Raw genomic sequence first — 27,944 nt, 5'->3', positions numbered from 1 at the left:
AAGTTTTTATTTTTTCACATTATTTCACCCTCAGTTCACTTGGGGATTGTGGTAGCCATTTGTTTAATGAGTTGTCCTCGTCCAAAAGAAAAATAAACCTTTTCTTTTCCTGAGAAATAAATGGTCACACCTGCATTAAGCTCCCAAGGTGAAGCTCTATCTACCTAGGTGTTTACATTTTTTGAGAGACCTATTTACATTCCAAATGGTTAGTGTGAAGATTTAGGTGGTTTAGATTTTCCTCCTTCCTCTTAGAAGGTGGGAGAAAGTTCTGTTTTTCCTTTATGTGTTAGTCACTTCAGTCATGTCTGATTCTTGGGACCTTGGGTTGTAGCCTGCCGGGCACAGGCCATGGAATTCTCCAGGCAAGAATACAGAAGTGGGTTGCCATTTCCTTCTCCACTTTTTCCTTTATAAATAGAGAAAATAAATTTTATTTACTTTTACAATATATAATGTGAAATGATATTTGAAAACATTTAGATAAAGAAGGAAACAAAAACATGTGCAACAAACAAGGAACTATCAAAAATAATGTGGCAGATTTTAAAAAGAGACAAAAATAATTTCTGTAAATGAAAGTTAAAGTCACTGAAATAAACTTCATATATAGGGTGAGCTTTATACAAAATTCAAGGACAAGAAAGACAAAGCCATAGCTATACCTAAAGGAAAGGATAATGCCTACTGTGATTCTGAGAGGACAGGCTGGGAAATGGAAAGAGGAGGAACATAGCATGTGAGTTGTTGATATTTTAGTGGCTGGATTATAGATTAATTTTTAAAAATATATAAAATATGTATATGGGCTTCCCCAGTGCCTCAGTGGTAAAGAATCCACCTGGCAATGCAGGAGATGCAGACTTGGGTTCGATCCTTGGGTCTGGAAGATCCCCTGGAGGAGGGCATGGCAACACATTCCAGTATTTGTGCCTGAAAAATCCCATGAACAGCCTGGCAGGCTCCAGTCCATGGGGTTGCAAAGAGTCAGACATGATTGAAGTGACTAAGCGCGCGTGTGCACACACACACACACACACACACACACTCGTCCATGGGGTTGCAAAGAGTCAGACATGATTGAAGTGACTAAGCGTGCATGCGCACGCACGCGCACACACACACACACACACACACACACACACACACACACACACACACTAAATATGGCCAATCATCCTACATTAAAAACTCAAAAGATGGGGCCACAAAAAAAATGAAAGAATTAATGAAATGGAAGGGAGATACAAAGAAATTACTAAATGTAATTTAGAGAACAAATGGTAGAATATATAAAAGAGAAATTAGAGAAGACATAAGAAAGATGGTAGAAGGAGGTCTATTTAGAGTTTCAGAAGACTAAAATGGAGAAAACTAGGGAGAGGCCTGTGTTTGAAAATATAAATCTGAGGATTTTCCAAGACTGATATAAGACATGAGTCTCAAATTCAGGAAGCACATGAATGCAAACAGGATAAACAAAATCAGCAGTAAGACCTGGTGATGGATCATCAGAACTCTCTAGACAAAAAGAAGTATTTAAAATAGATGTAAAAGAGAGATTATCTACTTAAGAAAATTACAAATAGATATACATCACATCTCTCAATAGCAACAATGGAAACCAGAAGTCAGTAGAGTAACTGAAGAGCAAACTCCACAGAGTCACTGTGTGGTTGTCCTCATTTTGGTCCTCATTTGGCCTATCTAGATCCAATCCCACCCCCCCACCCCAACTTCTTTTCCTTGCTGTTCAGTCACTAAGTCATGTCTGACTCTTCATGACCCCATGGACTGTATAGCCCACCAGGCTCCTCAGTCCATGAGATTTACCAGGCAAGAATACTGGAGTGGGGTGCCCTTTCCTTCTCCAGGGGATCTTCCCAGATTAGGGATCAAACCTGCATTGGCAAATGGATTCTTTATCACTGAGTCACCAGGGAAGCCCATCCCCCTCACCTTAGGCATACCCCAATATGTTTACATGTCAGAAGATACGGAGAATCTTGTGCTTAAGTCATGTGATTGACTTTCTTGCCCTCAGTTTTCCCCAACGTTATTTTACCATGTGACTTTGCTTCTCACAGTACCTAATGTAATGAATATAACTATGCTACAGAATAAAATTGGGAAAAAATTCCATAATTTTAGCCCAGAATAGTTTTAAAGAGGGTGTAACCAAATGACATATTGGTCATGAAACAAAAACAAATATTAAATCTCAAAAAAAGTCAGAAATCCCTCATGAGCTTTCTGTCTAATCCCTCATGAGTAAACTGTCTAAAATGTACCTCTTGTCATATTATCAATAAATGAGTTGATTCCATTTAGCAGTCATATAAACTGTTGGTGGACACCTTCTAAAAATCATGATATTTGGCTTTAGAATAATAGATATCAAGCTATCTGCTATGGTCTGAATGTTTGTGTCCCCCTCCCTGAAAATTTATATATTGAAATCCTAACCCCCAAGATTATTAGGAGGTGGGAGTCTTTGGGAAGTGATTAGTTTCTGCCTGCAATACAGGAGACCCCAGTTCAATTCCTGGGTTGGAAAGATCCAATTGAGAAGGAATAGGCTACCCTCTCCAGTATTCTTGGTCTTCCCTGGTGGCCCAGCTGGTAAAGAATCTGCCTGCAATGCAGGAGACCTGGGTTCGATCCCTGGGTTGGGAAGATCCCCTGGAGAAGGAAAGGCTACCCATTCCAGTTCTGGCCTGGAGAATTCCACGGACTGTATAGTCCATGGGGTTGCAAAGAGTTGGACACGACTCAATGACTTTCACTTTAGTTCATGAAGGCAGAACCTTCATGAGTAGGATTAGTGCCCTTAAAAGAAGCCCAGAGAGATCCCTTGCTTTTATCAAGTGAGGTTGTGGTAAGAAAATGGTGGTCAGTGAGGAAGCAGAGCCTCACCAGACCCCAAACCAGCCAGTGCCATGACCTGGACTTCCCCACCTCCAGAACTGTGAGAATAATGTTTGTTGCTTACATAAGCCACCTAGTTTGTGGTATTTTGTCATAGCAGCCCAAACAGACTAAGACACCATCCTTTCTTGCCACAGAGTTCCTCAGTTACTAATTAAAACCATTTCTGGATCTTTGCAATAAAATCATTTTTTCTTCATAAAAGAAATGGATATGTTTCTCTATCAGAAGGTGAAAGGAAAAGAAACATCCAACTTAGAACGTGTGTGCATGCAGAGCATTTTGAATTTTGTCTTTTCTACTAACTTATTTTGTCCATGTGTTTACATAAAGGAACAGGGCCCACATATTTATTAAGGTAATTTAGTCTGTAGAGTTGTCAGTCCCTCAGTTAACTGAGCTTTTGAATTTTGTCCTTGTACCCAATGTTATTGTATACAAACATTTACCTATAGGAACAGTGACCATATATTTATTTTATTAAGGTACTACTATAGTTCGTATAGACATTTGTCAATTATCAGGAATTTGAGTTTTTTTCAAAATTTTTTTGTAAAATTTTGTCATACACATTGTTTATTATGATTTTGGAAAAATTCCTTGGCATATTATTTGAAAATGAGATTAAAGACTATAAATTTTTCTGGTTCTATTTTATTGCCAAATTGTTAAACTTTTGAAGAAGACAGAACATCACCTTTTCTGGGTTCTTCTGACCAGACCCTAACTTAAATACCTGAAAACATAAACTTCATTAACAAGCTCATTATGGCTTCTCCAGAAAACAGAATCCAGCAATGAGGAAGAAATTCTGTTATATTTTTTCTTTTCTTGCAAGAAGCTGGGTTTTGAAGGGAAGGATGAATAGCTCAATTATAGAAATAATAGGAATTATGGCCATAGAATTGGTGTCTCTTCCCCAAGTGCTCTTTATCCCTCAGGTCTTTATAGTCTTCTAGAACCGATGTATGGAAACGTTTTTGTGCACCAGTTTTTGAAAAAGTGTTCTTAAGCTCCAGCAGGTCTGTTTGAGGTTTGGCCACTCCAGCTCTAGGAATCCAACCCAGGATAGGTTTTGTTTCTTCATCATCCTCCATATTCAAGGTCAACTGTTCTGGCTTACTTAAAAAGTGTTCAAAATCAAAAGTTTTCAAGTCTGGTTTACTTTGTAAAATATCAGGCTTACTAAGGCTAACAGGGTTTTGGTACACATTATACTGATTTAAATGTTCATAGGGAATGTAATGATCTGGGTTACAGTAAGGTAAAAGTTGGGGTTTTAATGACAGCTGTCTCCAGTACAAATCTTCGGTCTTGTTAGTATCTGTGATTTTTGGAAATGGTTTTATGTCATAAGTATTAGCCAGATCTTTTGTTGGGTAACGGGATGGGAGTGCATAGGTAGATAGCAAGCTTTGTTCTTCCTTAATCTTTTCTTCAATCTCTTGGTTTTTATGTGTCACGCCTGCAGGTATGTTATCACTCAGAGCCATCATTTCTGTAGAACTGGGCACAAAGGTATGAAAAGTACACAGAACTCGAGGGGTACAGTCTGGACAGGAAGGCGGTCTTTGCTCAACAGTAGCCTCCAGAGGACGTCGGTTCTGAATCAGTCGGGCAATTCGTCCTTCCAAGGGTCTGGTGGGCCTTAAGGCAGGATGGAATTTTTCTTGCTGTGGTGGTAGGATAAAAAAGAGAAAATCAACTAATTAATAGATCTAGCATTGTCAGGATATTGCCACAAATGGCAGGTCAAAATTCATACCAATTTTCACTGTCTGAGCAAACACAGGACGGGTTGGAGTCAACACTGCAATGTTTACTGATATTTATTTAAAGACATTGAAATTTGGGTCCTAATAAACACATGTTTTTATAAGTAAAGGGCACATTTTTACTTGGCTATAGAGAAATTTTTCCATGTAGGAACTCTTTGTTTTCAGACTTTCCAAGATATAAAAGAACTTATTGGAATAAAACAGGTCATATTTTATGATGATGTCTGTCACCAACAGATGATGTTAAAAGTTATGTGCAATTATTTAAATCTCAGCCAAAGCCTTCTTTATTAGACTCAGGCAAGGGTTTTTAAACCTTGGTTGGTTGTATCAGAATCAGCTTTGGAGTTAGCAGAAAATAAAATTCCCAAGCTTGGTCCTCTGAGATTGTGATGCAGAGGGTCTGCAGTAGGGCTTAGGAATCTTTCTTAATAAGCATCTTGAGTGATGCTAAGGCCAGTGATATGCTATGCTTGGAGAAACACTGGTCTGACAGGGGTTTGTCATAGCTGTGCTTCTCTTTTGAGATGTTTGACAGATATTGTGAACTTAATCATGTCTGGTAACCGCAAAAGCAATGAGTGTGTTTAAGGGGTTATTAATAGATATATGACTGGGGGGAGGGGTAAGAGGAAGAGGGAGGAGTTGACTTGGAAGGGGCATGAGGGGACTTTCTGGGAGGATGGTAATGTTGAATATATTGATAGAGGTTTGGGTTACAAAGGTGTATGCATTAGTCAAAACTTATTGAATGTACACTTAATGTTTGTGTAATTGTAATGAATGTATGTGAAGTGAAGTGGAAGTCACTGAGTTGTGTCCGACTCTATGTGACCCCTATAGAGTCCATGGAATTCTCCAGGCCAGAATACTGGAGTGGGTAGCCTATTCCCTCTCCATTGGATCTTTCCAACACAGGAGTTGAACCAGGGTGTCCTGCATTGCAGGAGGATTCTTTACCAACTGAACTATCACCTTAAAAGAAAAAACTAATTTAAGTCCAATTAATGGTATGCATTTTTTAGGTTCCCCGTGGGCTCAGCGGTAAAGAATCTGCCTGCAAGGCGGGAGGAGACTCGAGTTTGATCCCTGGGTCAAGAAGATCCCCTGGAGAAGGGCATGGTGACCCACTCCAGTGCTCTTGCCTGGAAAAGTCCCAGGGACAGAGGAGTCTGGCAGGCTACAGCCCGTGGGGTCCCCAAAAGTCGACTGAGCACACATATACACATACACACACATGCTGAATGTTTAGGATGAAGTGTAAATCTGTGATTTACACTGAAATGCATAAAAAATAAAGTAAATTTATCGATGTTTGGAGTGATGGCAAGATAGATGTGTGATAAAATAAGTATAGTAAAATGCTACGGTACAATCTAGACCATGGGTATACATGCCTTAACTGTAAAATTATTTAGACTTTTCTGTATGTTAACATTGAACATTTGAACATTTTTATAATCTGTTTAAGAAAGAAAACTAAAAACAAATGAATGTGTGACAATGATGGAATTGATAGCAAAGATAAAAATAAGAATGGTGAAAATATAACTAGTTTGGAATTAGAAAAAAAAAAGGACTTGGGAACAGCTTTTTGAAACCTAATCTGTTCATAGTTGGAAGAGTTTCCATACTGTTATCAACAAATTTGTTATTTCCTTTAGCTAGTCAGGTTTGAGTAGATACTATGAAAACAAGAAAAAAATTTCTTTGAAATACACTGTTAAGTTTATCATAAACAAAAAAGTATATATCTTACTTTGATGGTATCCTTATATGCAAGAAGCAGACTTTAGTACCTTTACTTTATTCTACAACAAAATATTTCATATACATATTTATCACCAGTAAAACATGCCTTCTCAGACTCCATTATTTATGTTTCAATTAGAAACCAGCAAGATTCACTGAAAGTTTCTTTTAAACTTCTAACTATTTTAGGCATATTTTATCTTGTTATTAATAAAAAATTTAGGTGTTGATTTAGTTGTATGATAATTCTGCATATAATATACTTGACAAACATCCTTTGTATAACTGTACATGTATTTCCTTGTAAAAATTTTAAAGCTGCTTCTTGAGGGGCTGGACTCTACAGGCTTAAATCTGTGGAAATCTGGACGGCTGTTGAATACACCTGATGATGTCAGAGTATATGTATAGTCTTCTCTAGCCTTAGAGAATGTTTGTTACAGGTGAAAAATAGAGAAAATTAAAAGCCTTCTAGTGAATGATAAGGCTTAGTCTGTGGAACTACTAGTGTTATGATTTATTATATCACCCTGAGAAATATTGAAGGTATATAAAGTAACTGTGTTCATTCAGTCTAAAAAGAGTTCATGTTGAAATACCTTATCATTGTTTTTTAGGTGTCTTTCCACAACCTACATCTTTGGAAATATTAATCTTGTTTAAAAAACTGAGTTTTAGAGGATAAAATTTAGGTCCAAATAAAACAACATAAATGTATCCTATTAGGTCATTTTATTTCACTTGCATAATTAAGCTAAGAGATTATAACTTCTATCACTAAAGGGCTTGATCATTTCTTTTAGGACATTTCACATAATCAATTAAGAAATCTCTTGTTATTTGCAGAGAATTTATTGGCTTTTGTTTGTAATTCAGCCAACTCTCAATTATTGTGGATATCAGGAGGAAGCCTTTATTTCTTCAAAAGCAGTGAAAATGTGCAAGATATAAAATATGCAAAGATTCACAGAATTTATTAAGAATCACATTTATTACTAGGTAAATATTCATAAACCAATTCCTTTGTAAATTTTAGTAACAGTAGCATAGTAGAAAATCTGTAAAACAAAATAAAACAAAAATAACCCAGTACTGTGATAAAGAAAGGACTTAACAGCTAGCGCTAGTGGTAAAGAACCTGCCTGTCAGTGCAGGAGACATCAGGAGACATGGGTTTGACCCCTGGGTCTTGAAGTCCCCTGACGGAGGGCATGGCAACCCACTCCAGTATTCCTGCCTGGAGACTCCCATAGACAGAGGAGCCTGGCAGGCTGCAGTCCATATGGCCGCAAAAAGTCGGACACAGCTGAAGTGACGTAGCATGCACCCATGTGATGAAGATAAGAAAACTTGCTTGTTCTTCAAAATAGTGGACAAGTTCGAATCAATTCAGAATTAACTTCTGAACTGAGTTAAATTTTCCCTTTGCTGGCTTGGTCACTAATATTCAGGAAGCAAATAAAAAGTGAGTAAAGCAAGAAGAAGCCCAAACCTAGATGTGTGCGTACATGTATGCACAGTCACTTCAGTTGTGTCTGACTCTTTGGGACCGTATGGACTGTAGCCTGTCAGGCTCCTCTTTCAATAGGATTCCCCAGGCAAGAATACTGGAGTGGGTTGCCATGCCCTCCTCCAGGCGATCTTCCTAACCCAGTGATTGCACCCACGTCTCCTGCATTGCAGGTGGATTCTTTACCCATTGAGCCACCTGGGAAGCCCCCAAATCTAGATACTTTCCCCCTAAATAACTGAGAGTTGACTGCAATTACTTACAGGCTCTGGGTCAAATCCTATCTGTCCAGTTAACTCTGCTACCTCCTTTTCATGGTAATCATCCAGTTCAAGGGGATTCATGGGCCCCAGACCTTAATGGAAACATCACATCTTATTATTTTGTTAAAGTAAATGAAGAATGCTATGTAAATTTAGACCTTTTTTATAGAAACACTTACCTGTTCCCTTTTGTAATATAATTAGAAATGATAAAAAATGAAAACAAACTTAACTTTCTAATTACCCTCTAAGAGGAACTTACCACCCGCCTTATTCCTATTGCTACTTAGATTAAGAAATCAGGGGGAAATATTAGAAGATAAAGCTGTAATAGCACTTGTTAAATATTCTAAGTTTGTTCTTTTTACTCATTAAAGTGAACTCATACCTGTAAAGTCATGATTATATGAAGTGATCCAGTGGGACCTCTCGAGATTTCTTTGTATGTTGACTTCTCTTAGAGAAGTAATAGGGTCCCATGAGTTTAAAGAAGTGTTAGGAGCGAAGGTTTTAGGTGGTTTTGGGTAGAACACTGGCTTGTTTTTCTCAACACATTTAGGAAGCTAGAAAATGAGTATAAAAGGTCATTGCTGTTAGAAAAGATCATAATACTTTTCCTTCATTAATTACTAAGATTCTGCAACTGTAACCTAAACTGTATTTAGAGTTAAACAGTATTTTTATCAAAGGAGGTCTTTTTGAAAATTCCTTTACTTTAGCAGGGCATCTGAAAGTATACTTTGGAGAAATGCAATGAAATTTTATTAGAGAGATAAAGGACTCTGAGGTACAGCCAAAATTGTGTGCCTCCTACTTCTCCTTCCCTGCCTAACATGACACTATATGATATCATTTGTGAATTTCCGATGAAGGCTAACTCACTCAAATGCAAATAAAAATTTCATTCTGTAGACATAACTGCTTTACAAATAGTTTTATATTTTCAAAAGGAGATATGCACATAAAAGTGAATGAATGGGTTTCACTGTTGTCTTTTTGTTTACTTAGAAATTCACTTTTTCTCAGATTGATGATTTTCAATACATATTTACAGAGCACCTACATGTGTAAGGTAGTGGCAGACACATGGATGGATCAGAAACAAATCTTGTCATTGAGGAGTATATTGGCTAGAAGGGGAGATAAGGCATGAACATAAATGACTATAAGATGAACAGCAACTCTTCGCTACAGGAGAAGTTAAGACAAAATAATTTGGAAGTTCAGAGGAGGGAGAAATTGATTCCAGCTGAATAGGGAAGTGGTACTGGAAGCACAGGGTGGGAGGAGACAAGAGACCATCTTAGGTGACACTGCAGAAAGTAGGCCTTGAGTGGCCTGCGGAGATGGAGAGGCTAAAGGAAGAGCAGGGGCAGAGATGGGGTGGTGGGAAGTGTGGAATAAATGTTGCTTGAACCTTGTGAACTTGTCCTTACAGCCAGGCCCACCCTTAACATTTGCAGGTCCTGGGATTTGAGTACAATGAGAGCCCACATTCCATTAGTCTAAATAGTTCAATTTGTAAATCAAGCAAATAAACTGTTAAGTAAGTATGTTTCATTCTCCTACCTTGATAAGATACTTTCATAACAACCTGGAAGACCAGGTTCAAATTTAGACTTCTTAGACTATTGCAAGTCTTTAGACTGTCCCAAGTATTGCACTGGGACATGGTGGTTCAGAAAGAGCCAACTGCTAGCCCCTGGCCCCTGACTGCTTTCTTACCTCACTTTCTTACCCCCACTTCCACCCCAAACTATGAGGTGCCTTTTATATGAGGGTACCTATCCCTTAAGTTCAAGTTCCATATACCTATTACCGCCCCTTCCAGCACACAGCCACCTCTTGGCCACCCATTTGCCTAGAGGGATATAGTAGCTTGGCAGCACTGTCAACCCCTAGGAGGATGGAGCTGGGGAAGAGACCCCATAAAGGCCGAAACTGGTTCAAAGCCACTTGTCAGGGAATGTGCAGTCCAGCATCAATCTGGGGCAAGAGACTGGGGAGCACAGGTTCAGATGGACACATCCTCTTGTTCCCATAAACTTTCTGCCCCACAAAGAAGGGCACAGTTAGCCAGAGCTGGGCCTTATAAAGCACGGGCATTCTAAAGTTCCTGGGCCTAAGGGCAGTGCTGCTCACCGCAACACTGTGAGGTTGGAGGGAACCCTATTTACATACCTACGGTAGTCATGATAAAAGCCACTTGGTAAAAAATCTGTCTCAAGAAGTATTAAATAACCAGCTCTATAAACCTTTCACAATTATGTGGCCTGCCTATCCCGGGCTAAATAAAACCCTCTTTATTTCTTTATCATGATTTGCAAAGCCAGCTTGTTTCAAATATTGTTCTGAGGGGCAAGATTAATTCTGTGTCTTAATCTGGCCCAAAAAGTTGATGCTTTTGAATTGTGGTGCTGGAGAAGACTCTTGAGAGTCCCTTGGACTGCAAGGAGATCAAACCAATCAATCCTAAAGGACACCAACCCCAAATACTAACTGGAAGAACTGATGCTGAAGCTGAAGCTTCAATACTTTGGCCACCTGATGCGAAGAGCCAACTCTTTGGAAAAGACTCTGATGCTGGGAAAGATTGACAGCAGGAGGAGAAGGGGCAACAGAGGATGAGATAGTTGGATGGCATTGACTCAATGGACATGAGTTTGAACATACTCCAGGGGAGAGTGAAGGACAAGGAAGTCTTCAGTTCATGGGGTGCTGCAGTTCATGGGGTCACAAAGAGTCGGACATGACAGTGACTGAAGAACAACAATTTGGTCTATCTAACAGCAGGGATCTACTGAAATGCAATCACAGGCACAAAGGAAGAAAATAGGGAATGTAAGATTTTATTGTAGCCTGAGTTATCTTGGGAAGAGTTTAAAGGGTCAGGAAACTTTTCAGAGTGGAGAGTTAGCCAGTTTTTAGTGTGTTAGGTAATGTAATACTGCCAGAACAGTGACAGAGGGATTGAGGGGGATCATTCACTCAATAGGTATTTATTGGTTGAATATGGGGGCTTCCTGGTGGCTTGGATGGTAAAGAATCTGCCTGTAATGCATGCAGATCAACCTGCAAACCCAGGTTTGATCAAGGCTCAAGAAGATCCCACGGAGAAAGGAATGGCTACCCACTCCAGCATTCTTGCCTGGAGAATTCCATGGACAAAGGAGCCTGGCAGGCTATCACAGAGTTGGATGCTACTGAGTGACTATCACTTTCACTTTAGTTTGAATATACTATTCACAGGTGAAAGTTAGGATCTAATATGGAAGGTAAGTACAGAGTAGAAAGAAATTCCAATTTCTGAGATGTTAACATCTCAGCAGACACTCTGAGTCTACAATGGAGTATGTTAGTTGTTTCAGTTCAGTTCAGTTGCTCAGTCGTGTACGACTCTTTGCGACCCCATGAACCGCAGCATGACAGGCCTCCCTGTCTATCACCAACTGCCAGAGTCTACCCAAACCCATGCCCATTGAGTCGGTGATGCCATCCAACCATCTCATCCTCTGTCGTCCCCTTCTCCTCCTGCCCTCAATCCTTCCCAGCATCAGGGTCTTTTCAAATGAGTCAGCTCTTTGCATCAGGTGGCCAAAGTATTGGAGTTTCAGCTTCAACATCACTCCTTCCAATGAACACCCAGGACTGATCTTCTTTAGGATGGACTGGTTGGATCTCCTTGCAGTCCAAGGGGCTCTCAAGAGTCTTCCCCAACACCACAGTTCAAAAGCATCAATTCTTCAGCACTCAGCTTTCTTCATAGTCCAACTCTCACGTCCATACATGACTACTGGAAAAACCATAGCCTTGTTAGTTGTTTAGAATTTGGAATATATTCTCAGAGGAGGAGTGCTATATAAATGGTTGTTACAGTCCCAACAGAGCTGATAAAAATCTATGAAACTCTGGGCTTTCTATTCTGTTCCATTGATCTATATTTCTGTCTTTGTGCCAGTACCATACTGTCTTGATGTCTGTGGCTTTGTAGTATAGTCTGAAGTCAGGCAGGTTGATTCCTCCAGTTCCATTCTTCTTTCTCAAGATTACTTTGGCTATTCAAGGTTTTTTGTATTTCCATACAAATTGTGAAATTATTTGTTCTAGTTCTGTGAAAAATACCGTTGGTAGCTTGATAGGGATTGCATTGAATCTATAGATTGCTTTGGGTAGTATAGCCATTTTTGATTCTATATTGATTCTTCCAATATTGATTCTTCCAATCCACGAACACGGTATATTTCTCCATCTGTTTGTGTCCTCTTTGATTTCTTTCATCAGTGTTTTATAGTTTTCTATGTATAGGTCTTTTGTTTCTTTAGGTAGATATACTCCTAAGTATTTTATTCTTTTCGTTGCAATGGTGAATGGTATTGTTTCCTTAATTTCTCTTTCTGTTTTCTCATTGTTAGTGTATAGGAATGCAAGGGATTTCTGTGTGTTAATTTTATATCCTGCAACTTTACTATATTCATTGATTAGCTCTAGTAATTTTCTGGTAGAGTCTTTAGGGTTTTCTATGTAGAGGATCATGTCATCTGCAAACAGCGAGAGTTTCACTTCTTCTTTTCCTATCTGGATTCCTTTTACTTCTTTTTCTGCTCTGATTGCTGTGGCCAAAACTTCCAAAACTATGTTGAATAGTAGTGGTGAGAGTGGGCACCCTTGTCTTGTTCCTGATTTCAGGGGAAATGCTTTCAATTTTTCACCATTGAGGGTAATGCTTGCTGTGAGTTTGTCATATATAGCTTTTATTATGTTGAGGTATGTTCCTTCTATTGCTGCTTTCTGGAGAGTTTTAATCATAAAAGGATGTTGAATTTTGTCAAAGGCTTTTTCTGCATCTATTGAGATAATCATATGGTTTTTGTTAATGTGGTATATTACATTGATTGATTTGCAGATATTAAAGAATCCTTGCATTCCTGGGATAAAGCCCATTTGGTCATGATGTATGATTTTTTTTAATATGTTGTTGGATTCTGTTTGCTAGAATTTTGTTACGGATTTTTGCATCTATGTTCATCAGTGATATTGGCATGTAGTTTTCTTTTTTAGTGGCATCTTTGTCTGGTTTTGGAATTAGGGTGATGGTGGCCTCATAGAATGAGTTTGGAAGTTTACCTTCTTCTGCAATTTTCTGGAAGAGTTTGAGTAAGATAGGTGTTAGCTCTTCTCTAAATTTTTGGTAGAATTCAGCTGTGAAGCCATCTGGTCCTGGGCTTTTGTTTCCTGGAAGATTTCTGATTACAGCTTTGATTTCCTTGCTTGTGATGGGTCTGTTAAGATTTTCTATTTCTTTCTGGTTCAGTTTCGGAAAGTTATACTTTTCTAAGAATTTGTCCATTTCTTCCAAGTTGTCCATTTTATTGGCATAGAGCTGCTGGTAGTAGTCTCTTATGATCCTCTGTATTTCAGTGTGGTACATATATACCATGGAATATTACTCAGCCATTAAAAAGAATACATTTGAATCAGTTCTAGTGAGATGGATGAAACTGGAGCCCATTATACAGAGTGAAGTAAGCCAGAAAGATAAAGACCAATACAGTATACTAACACATATATATGGAATTTAGAAAGATGGTAACAATAACCCTATATGCAAAACAGAAAAAGAGACACAGATGTACAGAACAGACTTTGGGACTCTGTGGGAGAGGGCGAGGGTGGGATGTTTCGAGAAAACAACATCGAAACATGTATATTATCTAGGGTGAAACAGATCACCAGCCCAGGCTGGAAGCATGAGACAAGTGCTCGGGCCTGGTGCACTGGGAAGACCCAGAGGAATCGGGTAGAGAGGGAAGTGGGAGGGGGGATCAGGACGGGGAATACATGTAAATCCATGTCTGATTCATGTCAATGTATGACAAAACCCACTATAATACTGTAAAGTAATTAGCCTCCAACTAATAAAAATAAATGGGAAAAAAAAAGAAAACAACAACAACAAAAATCTATGAAACTTGTAAATTATTTAATAAATATTTACTGAATACCAGATACAAGCAAAACTATGCGCCAGCTTCTAAGTGCCCTGGGCTAGGCACCAAAAACTCCATAAATTGCATTAAAATAACAGGAGTTAATACAGTCATAACATGTTAAAACAAAGCACTATATATAATGTATTGTTTTAGTCTTGAGTGGTGGGGCTTACTAAGGTTTAATGGAGAGAAGAGGTCTATTATGGAGACCACTTTGCTCTTTGGAGAGACATTAACATTGGGGACACATTGGATCTTTATTGGATCATATTTCATGTCATTGTGTCAGCACTGTTTTTACATTAAGAAGCCATGATTAGGAACTTTGTCATTTGCATATGAAATGAACAGAGGAGGGAGAGCAAATAAGACAGTGGCAGAGATACATTTCTTTGTTATCTAGTTAGGACTTTGGAACAGAGAAAGTTGAAGGCACAGGAGGATGCATGGTAGGAGGAAGGCTGCCTGGGACAGAATGGAGGAAAGGCAAAGGCAGCAAGACAGTGAATAGAGAGCATGCCCATTAGAGAACAAATGGCAGATATAAGCAGGAACTAGAACACAGTTTTCCTAATTTGGTTCACTCTCTGCTATGCAACAGAAACAATGAGGGTTGAGCTGAGCCTTGAAGAAAGAGCAAGTCTGAGATGACAGAGAAGAGAGCATTTCAGGAAGAGGCAGTGGCCATGAACCTGCTCAGGGACCAGCGAACAGAGCCAGGCTGTGAGAAGGAAGAGAGGAGGGAAGGCCAGAACCAAAGGGGCATTGTAGCATTAAAGCACTGGAATTCACACTCAGGTAAAGGGGTGCTAATCAAGATTGCCAAGGGGGGTGACACGAGTTACAGCAGTATTTTAATAAGCAGGTAGAAATGAGAGGAATTGAAAGAAGAAGAACTTCTCATATTTCTAGGTTACTTTGATACAGATTTTGCTTGAAAGAATAAAAGTCATCTAGTCAGATAGATGATTCTTGAAGGATTTTTCTTGACATATATAACTTTACAAAAAACAAACAGGAAATTGCTTCATAGATGACTGTATGACATTGCAATGACCACACTCTGGCCTGCCACAGTAATCTTTCCCAGAGAAATTCAAATGTTTCTAGGTTTCCATCATTATTTCTTGCCTACTTCACAGACTACTAGATGCAAGGACATAATATATGGAAAACATTTGGTATTGCCCCTCAGAAACTAACTGGCCAGTGAATGTTAACTATTATTATTTTCAAATATATGTTTTCCTTCATGATTTCAAAGTGTTCTCTTTTTACTATGTGGAGTCATGGTACAGAGGTTAAGAACAGACACTGGAGTCTCATGAGCCTGAGTTCTATGATTGTGAGATAGTTACCAACTCCTTGAGCCTCAGTTTCCTCATTTATAAAATGGGGATGATCATACTCAACTTTTGAGTGTGTTGTAAGGGCCAAAGGACACCCTATATATAAAGAAGTTAGGGTGTAACAATTTCTTAATAAATGGTGGCTACTATTTTATTTTATTTTTGATTCTGCACAAAGGTACTACTGTAACTGGCACATTAAATTGCAAATCTTTCTGTAAACCTCCCATTTACTCTATGTATATTCGAAGTTACTTGATATATTATGAATCATAAGAACAGAGTTGCAGAGACAGTGAATGATCGATCTACAGTCCTCGTTTACTTCATTTTGCAGGGAACTTTTTATAAATATGGAAATTTACATAAAATGTTACATAAAATCAGTTAAGAAAACAAACAAAAAATGTGAATCATGGTCAAAATCTCAATGTTTCCATCTGTATAGAAAATAAAAGTAATCTATCTTTTGGATTTTTATAACCATAGAAAGCAAAAGCATCTTTCAGTTTGTTTTAAACACACATTTAAAAAGATACTTACGTCAAAATATACTTGCTGACCTGGCCAAACCAATGCTTTCTTCTTGGAATCCGTCGGAAAATCAAGCAGTTCATATCTGTAAGGGTTACCTGAAATTTTCCAGAGAAGCAGCCTTTTAATTAATAAGATTTATGGGTGCAATAAATACAAACAAGATAATAGAGAGGAACTCGGGTGCACATTTGAGCTTTACAGTTATAGCTCTGTTTGAACTCTTGCCCTTAGTGAACAGCATGTGGGCCACACAGAGCAAGAGTGAGTCTCGAAGCCTGGTGCCTTCAGCAGATTGAGGGGGCAGCAGTCCTGCTCCTTTCTTGTTTTTTTTTTTTTTTTTAAAGGTGATTTAAGTAAATCATAGGAAAAGGGCTTCTTAGGTAAATCATAAATCTCTTCCTAGATACTCTTTTTGGTCTCTGAAGACTCAGCAAATACATTTCTATACCACCTGTTTTAGGTTTTCTCTGTTTAAATATCAAGAAATGGAGTGAGTACATGCTTACCAAAAGAAGTATTTAAATAGAACATTTAAAGAATACAACTTTTTAGGTATTGGTGGTAGCTGGAGAAGATTTACCAAATACATCCTGGCTTCCTCTGGTCCTATGATAAACTCCACATTAAAGTATGCTCTGAACACCCATCACCATATGTAATAAGAACAAAGGCTGGCATTTAGTGAACACTTATTATAATGTTAGTATTATACTGCTAGTATTATACTGAGTGCTATGAGGAAGGTACTATTATTTCCATTTTAACAAATAAGGAAATTGAGGCACAAGGAAAATCAGCAATTTTCCCAAGGTCACACAATGAATAAGTGCAATAATTCAAATTTAGGCAATCTGGTTCTAGAGCTTCTCTCTTAACCTAGATTCTATTTATTTCTAGAAAAGAAGAGTTAAAATAAGTGGAAGAGTAGAAAACCCAAGGTAGTACTAGTTCTATAAACTAGTACTATAAATAAAAACTAGAAAGGTTTTATTTATTTATTAGGGTTATTGGGGTTATTATTATAATAATTATATATATTTATAATAATTATATAATTATATAATAATAATAATAATAGAGAATAATATACTCATAACCCTTAATTAAGGGTTGACCAGTTAGTAGATGCTTGAACCAGAAGATTAAGCTGGTAACTTATTTCTTCAATCCCTGGTCTACAACTGCAGTGAAAAGTGTTTTTGTAAATTCAACACATATTTGTGTGATTTCTTCCTAATCGTATGCACTTCATGTAATTTCAGAAATAAACTAATTTCAGTTCAGTCGCTCAGTTGTGTCCGACTCTTTGCGACCCCATGAACCACAGCATGCCTGCTCTCCCTGTCTATCACCAACTCCCGGAGTTCACCCAAACTCATGACCATTGAGTCAGTGATGCCATCCAACCATCTCATCCTCTGTCGTCCCCTTCTCCTCCTGCCCTCAATCCTTCCCAGCATCAGGGTCTTTTCAAATGAGTCAGCTCTTCGCATCAGGTGGCCAAAGTATTGAAGTTTCAGCTTCAACATCAGTCCTTCCAATGAACACCCAGGACTGATCTCCTTTAGGATGGACTGGTTGGATCTCCTTGCAGTTCAAGGGACTCTCAAGAGTCTTCTCCAACACCATAGTTCAAAAGAATCAATTCTTTAGCCCTCAGCTTTCTTTATAGAAAGAAAGCTCACATCCATATGACATCCATATCTCACATCCATACATGACCACTGGAAAAACCATAGCCTTGACTAGATGGACCTTTGTTGACAAAGTAATGTCTCTGCCTTTTAATATACTATCTAGGTTGGTCATAACTTTCCTTCCAAGGTAAGTGTCTCTTAATTTCATGGCTGCAATCACCATCTGCAGTGATTTTGGAGCCCCCAAAAATAAAGCCTGACACTGCTTCCACTGTTTCCCCATCTATTTGCCATGAAACGATGGGACCGGATACCATGATCTTAACTTTTCTGAATGTTGAGCTTTAAACCAACTTTTTCACTCTCCTCTCTCACTTTCATCAAGAGGCTCTTTAGTTCTTCTTCACTTTCTGCCATAAAGGTGGTGTTATCTGCATATCTGAGGTTCTTGATATTTCTCCCGGTAACCTTGATTCCAGCTTGTGCTTTATCCAGCCCAGCGTTTCTCATGATGTACTCTGCATAGAAGTTAAATAAGCAGGGTGAAAATATACAAATTTACATACTCCCTTTCCTATTTGGATCCAGTCTGTTGTTCCATGTCCAGTTCTGACTGTTGCTTCCTGACCTGCATACAGATTTCTCAAGAGGCAGGTCAGGTCGTCTGGCATTCCCATCTCTTTCAGAATTTTCCACAGTTTATTGTGATCCACACAGTCAAAGGCTTTGGCACAGTCAATAAAGCAGAAATAGATGTTTTTCTGGAACTCTCTTGCTTTTTTGATGATCCAGCGGGTGTTGGCAATTTGATCTCTGGTTCCTCTGCCTTTTCTAAAACCAGCTTGAACATTTGGAAGTTCTCAGTTCACGTATTGCTGAAGCCTGGCTTGGAGAATTTTGAGCATTATTTTACTGCTAACACAATCTCTATTATCTATGAAGTAGGCATGAATATTCCATTTTACAGATTGGGAAGTGGAGGCAGAGAAGTTAAGGAACTTTCCCATGGTCCGTGGTGAGTAAATGGCAGAGCCAGTCCTGTGCAGTTGGACTCCCTAGTCCTGCTCTTAAACACGCCACCATATTTTTCAAAATCTGCCTCCTAATAAGATGCTGAGGTTGATATTGATGATGGCAGTATTCTCTTCTTATATTGGGTCCAAATATTCATGTACAGAGGAAGTGCATTATAGTGTAGTTCTTGGGTCTTACCAAAGTTCATTCAACAAATATTTACCTCTGTCTGCTATGTACCTCTTTTGTCATCTTCAGTTATCGGACCTCTAGTATCTTGTCTTTTCCCATAGATTTATTCTCTGTTTTGAGGTGTCTAGTATGGGATAGAACTGATGGCTAGTGTACGAGCTTACTATCCTTTTTAGTGAAACATATCTGGGAAGACCCAAATGTTTGCATCTGTGAAAAGACACTCCAGAGTGTTCAAAGGAATTGATTAAATTGATCTTATTACTTGCTGAGTCTTATTTCAATGATGATATTTTCAGTTTTATCACAACAGCTAAACGCATGTCTAGACTGAGCCTCTGAGCCAAATGTTGTCCTTTGTGCTGATCACTTGAGCTAGAATGAAATTTGTCAAGGCTAAACCATAGAGAGAATGGGAAGGAAATAAACATTGAAAATACAAGTAGAATATAAGCAACTAATTCTACATTTGGTTCTGGTTATATCATAGGAAGCTCTGTATAAAAAGAAAAGTAAAGAGCGTCTCCAGAGAATTTGATTTAGTCTGTAATGGGGTCCTTTGTTTAATTTTATTATTGAATAAACTTCAAATATAAAAAGAGGAATACTGTTCTGATTTCAAATCACATTACCTCTTGTCTTCAAAACTGTTGTATCATAAGGCTTTGTTGGCACCGTTGGAGGGAACGGCTGTTGGGTTCGGGCTTTAATGCCAGTGTAGAGATCCTTGGGTGATGTAAAAGTCGGGAACATGGCTCCACGGGAGATATGTGTATGGTAGGGGTGTTCAATCGGATATGGGGAGCAGATTTCCCTGAGATTTAGTTGAGAAAACAAAACAGAATAGAAAGAAGTGCAATGGAAAACACTTAATCAATCCAATATTTATTGGGACTCTCTCCTTGTGGCAAGTACTGTTCTAATCCTTGGTGTATGACAGTGAGCCAAAGTCCCTATCCTCATGGAGTTACCATTCTGGTGGAATAGATATCACAAAACATATGAAATTTTCTTAATTTTGCTAAATGAATAAAAAAAAAGTTATTTTAAGAATCTCAAAAATATACAAGCAACTTCTGCAGCTCAATTCCAGAAAAATAAATGACCCAATCAAAAAATGGGCCAAAGAACTAAACAGACATTTCTCCAGAGAAGACCTACAGATGGCTAACAAACACATGAAAAGATGCTCATCACCACTCATTATCAGAGACATGCAAATCAAAACCACAGTGAGGTACCATTTCACGCCAGTCAGAATGGCTGCTATCCAAAAGTCTACAAGCAATAAATGCTGGAGAGGGTGTGGAAAAAAGGGAACCCTCTTACACTGTTGGTGGGAATGCAAACTAGTACAGCCATTACGGAGAACAGTGTGGAGATTTCTTTAAAAACTGGAAATAGAACTGCCATATGACCCAGAAATCCCACTGCTGGGCATACACACTGAGGAAACCAGAATTGAAAGAGACATGTGTACCCCAATGTTCATCACAGCACTGTTTACAATAGCCAGGACATGGAAGCAACCTAGATATCCATTAGCAGATGAATGGATAAGAAAGCTGTGGTACATATACTCAATGGAATATTACTCAGCGATTAAAAAGAATACATTTGAATCAGCTCTAATGAGGTGGATGAAACTGGAGCCTATTATACAGAGGGAAGTAAGCCAGCAAGAAAAACACCAATACAGTATACTAACACATATATATGGAATTTAGAAAGATGGTAAGGATAACCCTATATGTGGGACAGCAAAAGAGACAGAGATGTATAGAACAGTCTTTTGGACTCTGTGGGAGAGGGTAAGGGTGGGATGATTTGGGAGAATGGCATTGAAACATGTATATTATCATATGTGAAATGAATCGCCAGTCCAGGTTCGATGCATGAGACAGGGTGCTTGGGGCTGGTGCATTGGGATGATCCAGAGGGATGGGGTGGGGAGGGAGGTGGGAGGGGGGTTCAGGATGGGGAACACATGTACACCTGTGGTGGATTCATGTCAACATACGGCAAAACCACTACAATATTGTAAAGTAATTAGCCTCCAATTAAAATAAATAAATTTATATTAAAAAATTAAAAAACAAACAAAAAATAAATCATAGTTAATTCTTTATCAGTGCATATATTTTGCTACTGATATAAAAATATGAAGTGGAAGATATATGAATTTTGTAGTTTTTGGAACACTACAGGAAGAATTTCTAGCTGCTTCCCATTCCTGCATCTTATTTTTAGAGAATCCCCGTACTTCATTTTATGGAATCCTTTTAGGCAGTCAGTTTCAACGGGCAAAATGATCCCTTACCATCTTGGACTCAACTAGGCCATCTGTTTCTTTAAGCAATCAATCAACAAAATATACTGCCTGTTTATCTACACAGTGTACACAGTACTGTTTAGAAATCAAAAAGCCAAAAATAGCTAGTATACTGAATGAAAAAAAAAATCCAACAATTTAAAGAGACAACAGGGATACAATTTTCTTATCATGTGAAGAACAAGCAGAGTTCTTAAAAAGAACTAGCAGAGGTTTAAAAAAAAGCTGTGTGAGAGTTACCTAAATTAGAGGAGAATCAAAGTTAGGAAGTCCAAGGCACAGAGAAGTGTTATATATAAGTAGAAAATACAGTTTTAAAAAAGGCTGGAATCTTCATCTCGAATTTCTAGTCTTCAGAACTGTGAGACTGTAAATTTGTTTGTTTCTGTTTTCCCCAGCGAATATAACCAGGGATAATTCAGACCTCCAACAGAGCGTGTGCAAACCGAGTAGAAAACAGGCTGCCGCAGTACACGTGCTCTGGGCTTTTATGGGAGAAGAGCTGGGGAAAGGGTGTCAAGGTTGAACTGCATTTCTAGTGCTCACCGTGAGAACTCACAGAAATGACGGGAAAGCTGTGTGATGTCTGTACTATCAGGCCGAAATAAATGTATAAGTTATGCCACAAATGTTTATGTGAAAGTCTTGCTACTGAAATTTTTCTATCACTATTTTCCATCTAAGTATTGGCAGGATTTATATAATAGCTTTTGCAAGTTCCTATGGATGGTGTGACTATGAAAGAATGAGAATGATTTCTATAAGAAACATTTAAAAATGTCTCATTGCTTTTGCATCATAGTATATTTTTCAATAGCAGTCATTTTTGGTTAGTTTGGCCATCTGTTCTCGTCACCCTGATGCAAACCTGTACTGAATTCAGCAGCGTTGGCATCTTGGTGGGCTCTCTGAAATACCTCATAGCTTAAGATTCTTAACAAGTTCCTGGTCTCTTATGGACACCACAAGAAGTTAAGATTGATTTGTAAGAGAAAAAGCCTAGACTTCAGGCATAAGTCATTTCTGAGGCCAGTCAGCTATTTTTGTTTTTGTGTAAAGTGATGTGGTTTTCTTGCCCTTGTTGCAGGCTCTCCCACTTGAACACACTTTTGAATTTGGTATAGCATTATTTTATAGCTAGCCACTAAACACTTTTCCAGTTTATAAGTGCCACATCATCTCCCGGACAGCTTGGTACAAGGTATAACGTCATCAACTCTATGATGACATGAGAACAGAGAAACAGGACATTCCTGGATTCCAGCTAACTGATGTCCCTGGGAATCATGAAGACAGTGAAGTAGTGACTGCTCTTTCACTGAAGCAATACTGGTTGTACTTCATTTTATATGCTATGCAATGATTTTCATTTCTTCTACATAAATATTTCCAGTGTCTGCTTCAATGGTTCTATAGTGAACTGTGCCCCCTTTGTAAGAGGAATTAATTTCTTACCATTTTGCTTGAAAATAAGTGAGCATTTAAAGTCTGAGCAAATAAAGCAGCAACAAACATGTTTATGCTCATGGAGAGTGTCCAGTCTACTTGAGTCAGGAAAGGCTGGAGTTTCCTGTAGGCTAGTAAAACCTATGTTCTAAGGGAGGGTTTTGTTCAAGGCACATGCAAAGCCTTGAGGGCTTGGCTCATTCACCTTCAGGTAGAGCACTCAGGAAGCAGGGGACCTGGATGAGAAACAAAGATCCTAGGGACAGCGAGGAATGAATGAGAAAGGCTGGGCTTCTAATATTGTCCAATAGCCGGGAGACCTGAGTCATAAAACATACTGGGAAGAATGGTTAATGGAGTAAATTGAATGCAGTAATTGTTTTAGTGCTAATTAACTTTTCATGTATGCAACTTTTCTGGGTAGAAAATTCATTTTGATTCTCCTGGGTTCTTCCCAGGATGTGCCAGGTTGAGCTGAAGTGTAAGAACCAGTGGGAATGTGGAATTAGTGGGATTAAATTTGGAACTTCTGTTATCATTTCCCATGGACTTGATGTGGTTTAAGGAAATGTGGTTATGAATATTTCAAAAAATGGTCCTATCTGTTCCCTGTTCCTAGAAAATATCCCAGTAGGCAATCTTGGAAGGTCCTCAGACATTGTAACTGCTACATGAGTAGGAATTACACTCAGAGAACTTTGCCTTTAAATGTTAACTACAATGATAATAAAACACATGCCAGGCCCTCTGCTAACCACTTTATCTACATTCTTTCTGAGAGAATAATCCGCTGATAAATATTTAGCTCCAGGTCAGAGGCCAGGGCAAGGTGACCCCATGTTTTACTAATTTGATATTGGTAAGAACTTCCTGAACAAAAGTCATTACATTTCTTTTCATTATATCTTGTTTTTGTCACTAAGACACCAGAAAGCAGAGATTAACTTGTTAATTTACAAAATAAATTCTAAAGGCCAAGAGTTTGTTGTGCTGTGTGTGTGTATTCAGTTGTGTCCGATTCTTTGCAACCCCATGGACTGTAAATCACAAAAAAGAATCACAAGAATTCGATAAGCTTTTTCTTTCTGAGACTGGTCCTCTTAATAGAAAGTAAAATTGCAAAATGTGTATCTGTAGTTCTTAGGATCTTCTGGGTTTGGGTGTGGCCTGGATTCTGGCTTTGCGTAGAAGGGGTAAAAGTGGGACTAGGAAGGCAGCCAGGGGCCTCCATTAATTATCATCACTTAGGATTAAGGCAAAACTTTTTCCCCTTCAGATTCTAGTAATATATATTTCCTAGCAAACAGTACTAAGTTATATCTGGTAATGATTTAGGAAAATGTTTTTTACTTTTAAGACCTGAAAGCTGTGGACTCTGCATTTCTTGAGTCGAGGCATGTTACGGAATTTCATTTAATATCTGGTATATACGTTATTTTTGTTAGTTAAAAAATTGCAAATTATACCCTCAACTAAATTTTCAAGTTGTAACCCATTCAAGTTTTGAGTACCAATGACCAGAATGTATATTTATTCCTTTAAACTAAGACTATGTAGAAAATAATTATGTTCCTGTTATATTAAATGATTTATAAATATTACTTTTCATAAGTAGAGAAGACAGTATTTACTGTCCATAAATAGAGAAGAAATAGTACGGACGGAAAAGGCAGAACATGAAACACTTGCATAACTACATAGACATTTAAATAAAGGAATCCGGTTTCTCTTTGAATAATTCAGTCAGAGGCACGCTGTCTCTGGCCTCAGTCTGCCCTGCGGGGCAGGTCTACCAAGACTTTTATCAAAACGCTACACAGCTCTCCCAAGGGGATGTCTGAGGAGCTGAGGTCAAAGGAAGAGACTTTGGAACTTATCGGACTATAAGGTCATCTGAGGAAAAAAATAAAACCAACAAAAAAGGGCTTTACTTTTTGTTTTTCATGTTGCCACAAAGAGAATTTCAAAAGTCCAAAACAAAGGTCTTCATATAGTTGTTTTTTGAAAAGGAAAACCCCAAAGAACCTAGACTTTACTTTTAATAGCCTTTTGAGCAGATCTTTGCTTTAACTGGAATGCAATTTTTAAATGCCAGCTTAGTATTTCCAGTTAAGATTGATAGGGACTCCAACAGCATCAGGGACACCGAGCACTCAGATAGTGGATTCTAATACCATTCTCCAGTGGCAGGAGCTGGACTCCTTGGAGAAATGGCTGGTTCTAGACCTGGGGCAGGACATAAACAGGATGAGCCTGGAGCATCTTGTACTACAGAAGCATCTTGTACTGCCAGGAAGTAAGGAAATGCTAAAAGAAAAAGCCCCACAGTGATAAGTGATGAACGACTCAAAAACAAAGAAACAAACAGAAAAATAAACCAAAAACCCTCATACAAAATGCCCCCAGTGGTAGCGGTATGGGCATAGAAGCCAACTGAAAGAGCTCCCGTGGCCAATTTGAATGACAAAATAAAGTAGTACAGGATTGCTACTGAAGTATCCAGTACAAAATAAAATCCATGAGTCTATACTGGTTAAATAAGTGATTAAATAAATGAGGAGGAATAGACACATTTCCCTTACAAAACAATACCAAATAATTTATGCAGATACCCTGCCTTCAGATAATTCCAGACTTTTAAGTGTGGGCTGCACATAGTGATTTTCTTCTAAAGAGTATAGGATGGGAAATGGAGAAAAAAAGGTTAACTGCACACTGGGGGAACCTCATAAATACTACATCAGCTAGGTAATCAAGGTTACCATCAACAGTGATAAGTTATGCACTGGACAGGATATGATGAAAATGGCAGTTTACCTCTGTGGTTCTCCTCCCTGAGACATACTACTCCAATCTAATCATGAGGAAAACACCAGACAAGTCCTGATTGGGGGACATTCTACAAAATACCTGACGGATAATCATCAAAACTATCGAGGTCATTTAAAGTATTTATTTTTACTTATTTGGCTGTGCCAGGTCTTAGTTGCAGCACATGGGATCTAGTTCTCCTGACCAGGGATTGAACCCTTTGCACTGGGGGCACCGAGTCTTAGCCACTGGACCACTATGAAAGTCCCCTGAGGTAATTTAAAGAAAAAAAAAGAAGGGAAGTCTGAGGAACTGTCAGAGCCAAAAGGAGCCTAAGGAGACATGACTACTAAAGGTACTGTGGTGTCCTGGATAGGATCCAGGAATAGCAAAAGGACATTAGGGAAAAATTGAGGAAATCTAAACAATACTAATGCACCACTATTGGCTCATTAATAGGACAAAGGTACCATACTAATATAAGACGTAATAATAGGGGAAACTGGGTATGAGGTAAATAGGAAATCTTTGTTCTGTTTTCCCAATAATTTTGTAAATATAAAATAGGACTAAATTTAAAAGTTTACTTTAAAAAATTAGTCGGGAATATAATTGGGGGAAATCAGTAATACTGTTATTTCGGACTTGTATCAGCCTCTTCTCTTGCCTGATTAAGGAAAAAAAGAACTATGAAAAGTATAACTTGTCCTTACACTGTCTTAAGACATATAGATGGCCAATATTTTTTTCTTGACTATAACAGGGAAGGAAAATATAGTTGCCTACTTACCCTACTGTTGAATTAGGTGGTTTGGGCAGCCTAGAATAAAAACAGGAAACAAATCCTAATTTATATTAAGGACTTTTAAAAGCTCACATTTTTATTAGCGACTTGCTTAACAATAAAGAAGTATCCCATTTGCAAACTACAGAGTCTTTATGATACTGATTGACTTTCTGGAACAATCAGTATTAGCCAGACAGATATGATATTATCATATCTCAGTTGTCTGTTGGTCAATTTTTTCCATTAAGCTTATTCTAACTTCAGCCCCACTCACCACTCTGCATTTCTAACTTATTCTAGTGATAATAGAGCTTTAGTTCTTACTGACTTCACGCTCATAGGCAAAGCACCTAAGTGCTCTGAGGTAGCCTGACACCATGCATGTGGTGCAATTCCATGACCTAAAGTGACCTGAGTGTGGCCTGGTTGGAGAAAACATATAAGTACAGTATGTGCTTTGCCCCTTTGCCCAGAATTGCTCACCTCTCATGAGAGTAAATGTTGCCCAGTTGCAGAGAGGCCAGAACAAAACTGAACAAGTTCTCAGAGGCATACCTTTTCTGAATCACTTCACTATTAGAAGGTTGTGTATTTACTCATTGCTCTGGGCTCTACGTGCCAAGAAATAACACTGCAGCCCAGGGACAAAGTCCACACTAGAGAAGGACTGTCATCAACTTTCATTGGATTTCAGCAATTAGTTTCAGCCTATACAAATATTTCTGAAATATTTCGGTTATGAAAAATGAACAGAATGCTATCAGTCAACAGTAAAGGCAGTAAAATTGAAGATACTGTTTGCTTTTTTACATGTTCCTCTATTTAGAAAGTGGTACATAAGCCATATAATTTTATCAGTCTATAAAGTATTGTAAACACACAATCCACATGCACCGTAAAAGGTTTATATCTTTATTTGGACTCTAAGTTTGTTGGAACTAAAAAAAAAAAAGGCATGCCTTCCAGTTAAATTTCTGGTTGAGTAGGGGATGGAAAGCAATGAATATAAGAATCTATGAGATTGAGAGCTATCAGACTGACTATTATATATGAAACATTATATCAGCATTTAAGATTTTTCTCATTTAGCTGATTTTGACAAGTACTTACCTAAAATTAATTTGATTCAATACGGAAAAAATTGTGTGTGTGTGTATGTATATAACTGAAATCACTTTGCTATACACTTGAAACTAATACATGGTAAATGAACTGTACTTCAATTAAAAAAACAAAATGGAAAAATAAGAATAAAAATTAAAAAAGAAAAAGCTTTTTTAAAAATTCAAAGTTTGAAAGGATAAAATGAAAATAAAAAATGCTCAGAGACACGAATTCCTTGACCTGAACCTGTCCATGATTTTACTGCCACTCTCTACTTTTCAGTTTATTAATCCCAAAGGGAAAAAGGCCTAGCAACCACAAATTTCATAGCTTTTTGGCTCCCTCTTGTGGCTGAACTCTATATTAATTTATTATCTATAAACAGAACTAATGTTAGTATTTTCATTTTTACTTCAGTGAGGTCAGTGTTTTATTTTTATCTGAAAATTACAAAGTAGGCCTTTGTAATATATACAACAAACTATTTCAATGAGCAAAAAAGAATATACTAGAA

At 38.1% G+C, this 27,944-nt stretch overlaps 1 protein-coding gene and 1 long non-coding RNA gene across 3 annotated transcripts in view; one reads left to right on the top strand and one right to left on the bottom strand.

Moving 5' to 3' along the window:
• The window catches only part of LOC122674213, a 171,576-nt gene that overhangs the window by 3,740 nt on the left and 139,892 nt on the right, over positions 1–27,944 (top strand). The window lies entirely within an intron of this gene.
• The window catches only part of C18H7orf31 (chromosome 18 C7orf31 homolog), a 40,943-nt gene continuing 16,565 nt past the window's right edge, over positions 3,567–27,944 (bottom strand). The window contains exons 5-10 of the mRNA XM_043872369.1: positions 26,330–26,359; positions 19,583–19,764; positions 16,114–16,202; positions 8,620–8,794; positions 8,232–8,323; positions 3,567–4,601 (exon numbers count right to left, since the gene is read on the bottom strand). Of these exons, the coding sequence (XP_043728304.1) occupies positions 3,798–4,601; positions 8,232–8,323; positions 8,620–8,794; positions 16,114–16,202; positions 19,583–19,764; positions 26,330–26,359 (1,372 nt within the window). The 3' untranslated portion in view covers positions 3,567–3,797. The remainder of the gene's footprint in view (positions 4,602–8,231; positions 8,324–8,619; positions 8,795–16,113; positions 16,203–19,582; positions 19,765–26,329; positions 26,360–27,944) is intronic.

This window comes from Cervus elaphus, chromosome 18 (genome assembly GCF_910594005.1).
Source record: "Cervus elaphus chromosome 18, mCerEla1.1, whole genome shotgun sequence".
NCBI classification, from domain to species: Eukaryota; Metazoa; Chordata; class Mammalia; order Artiodactyla; family Cervidae; genus Cervus; species Cervus elaphus.
Note: the sequence above shows the minus strand (reverse complement) of the source record. Positions and strands in the feature narration are given on the sequence as shown.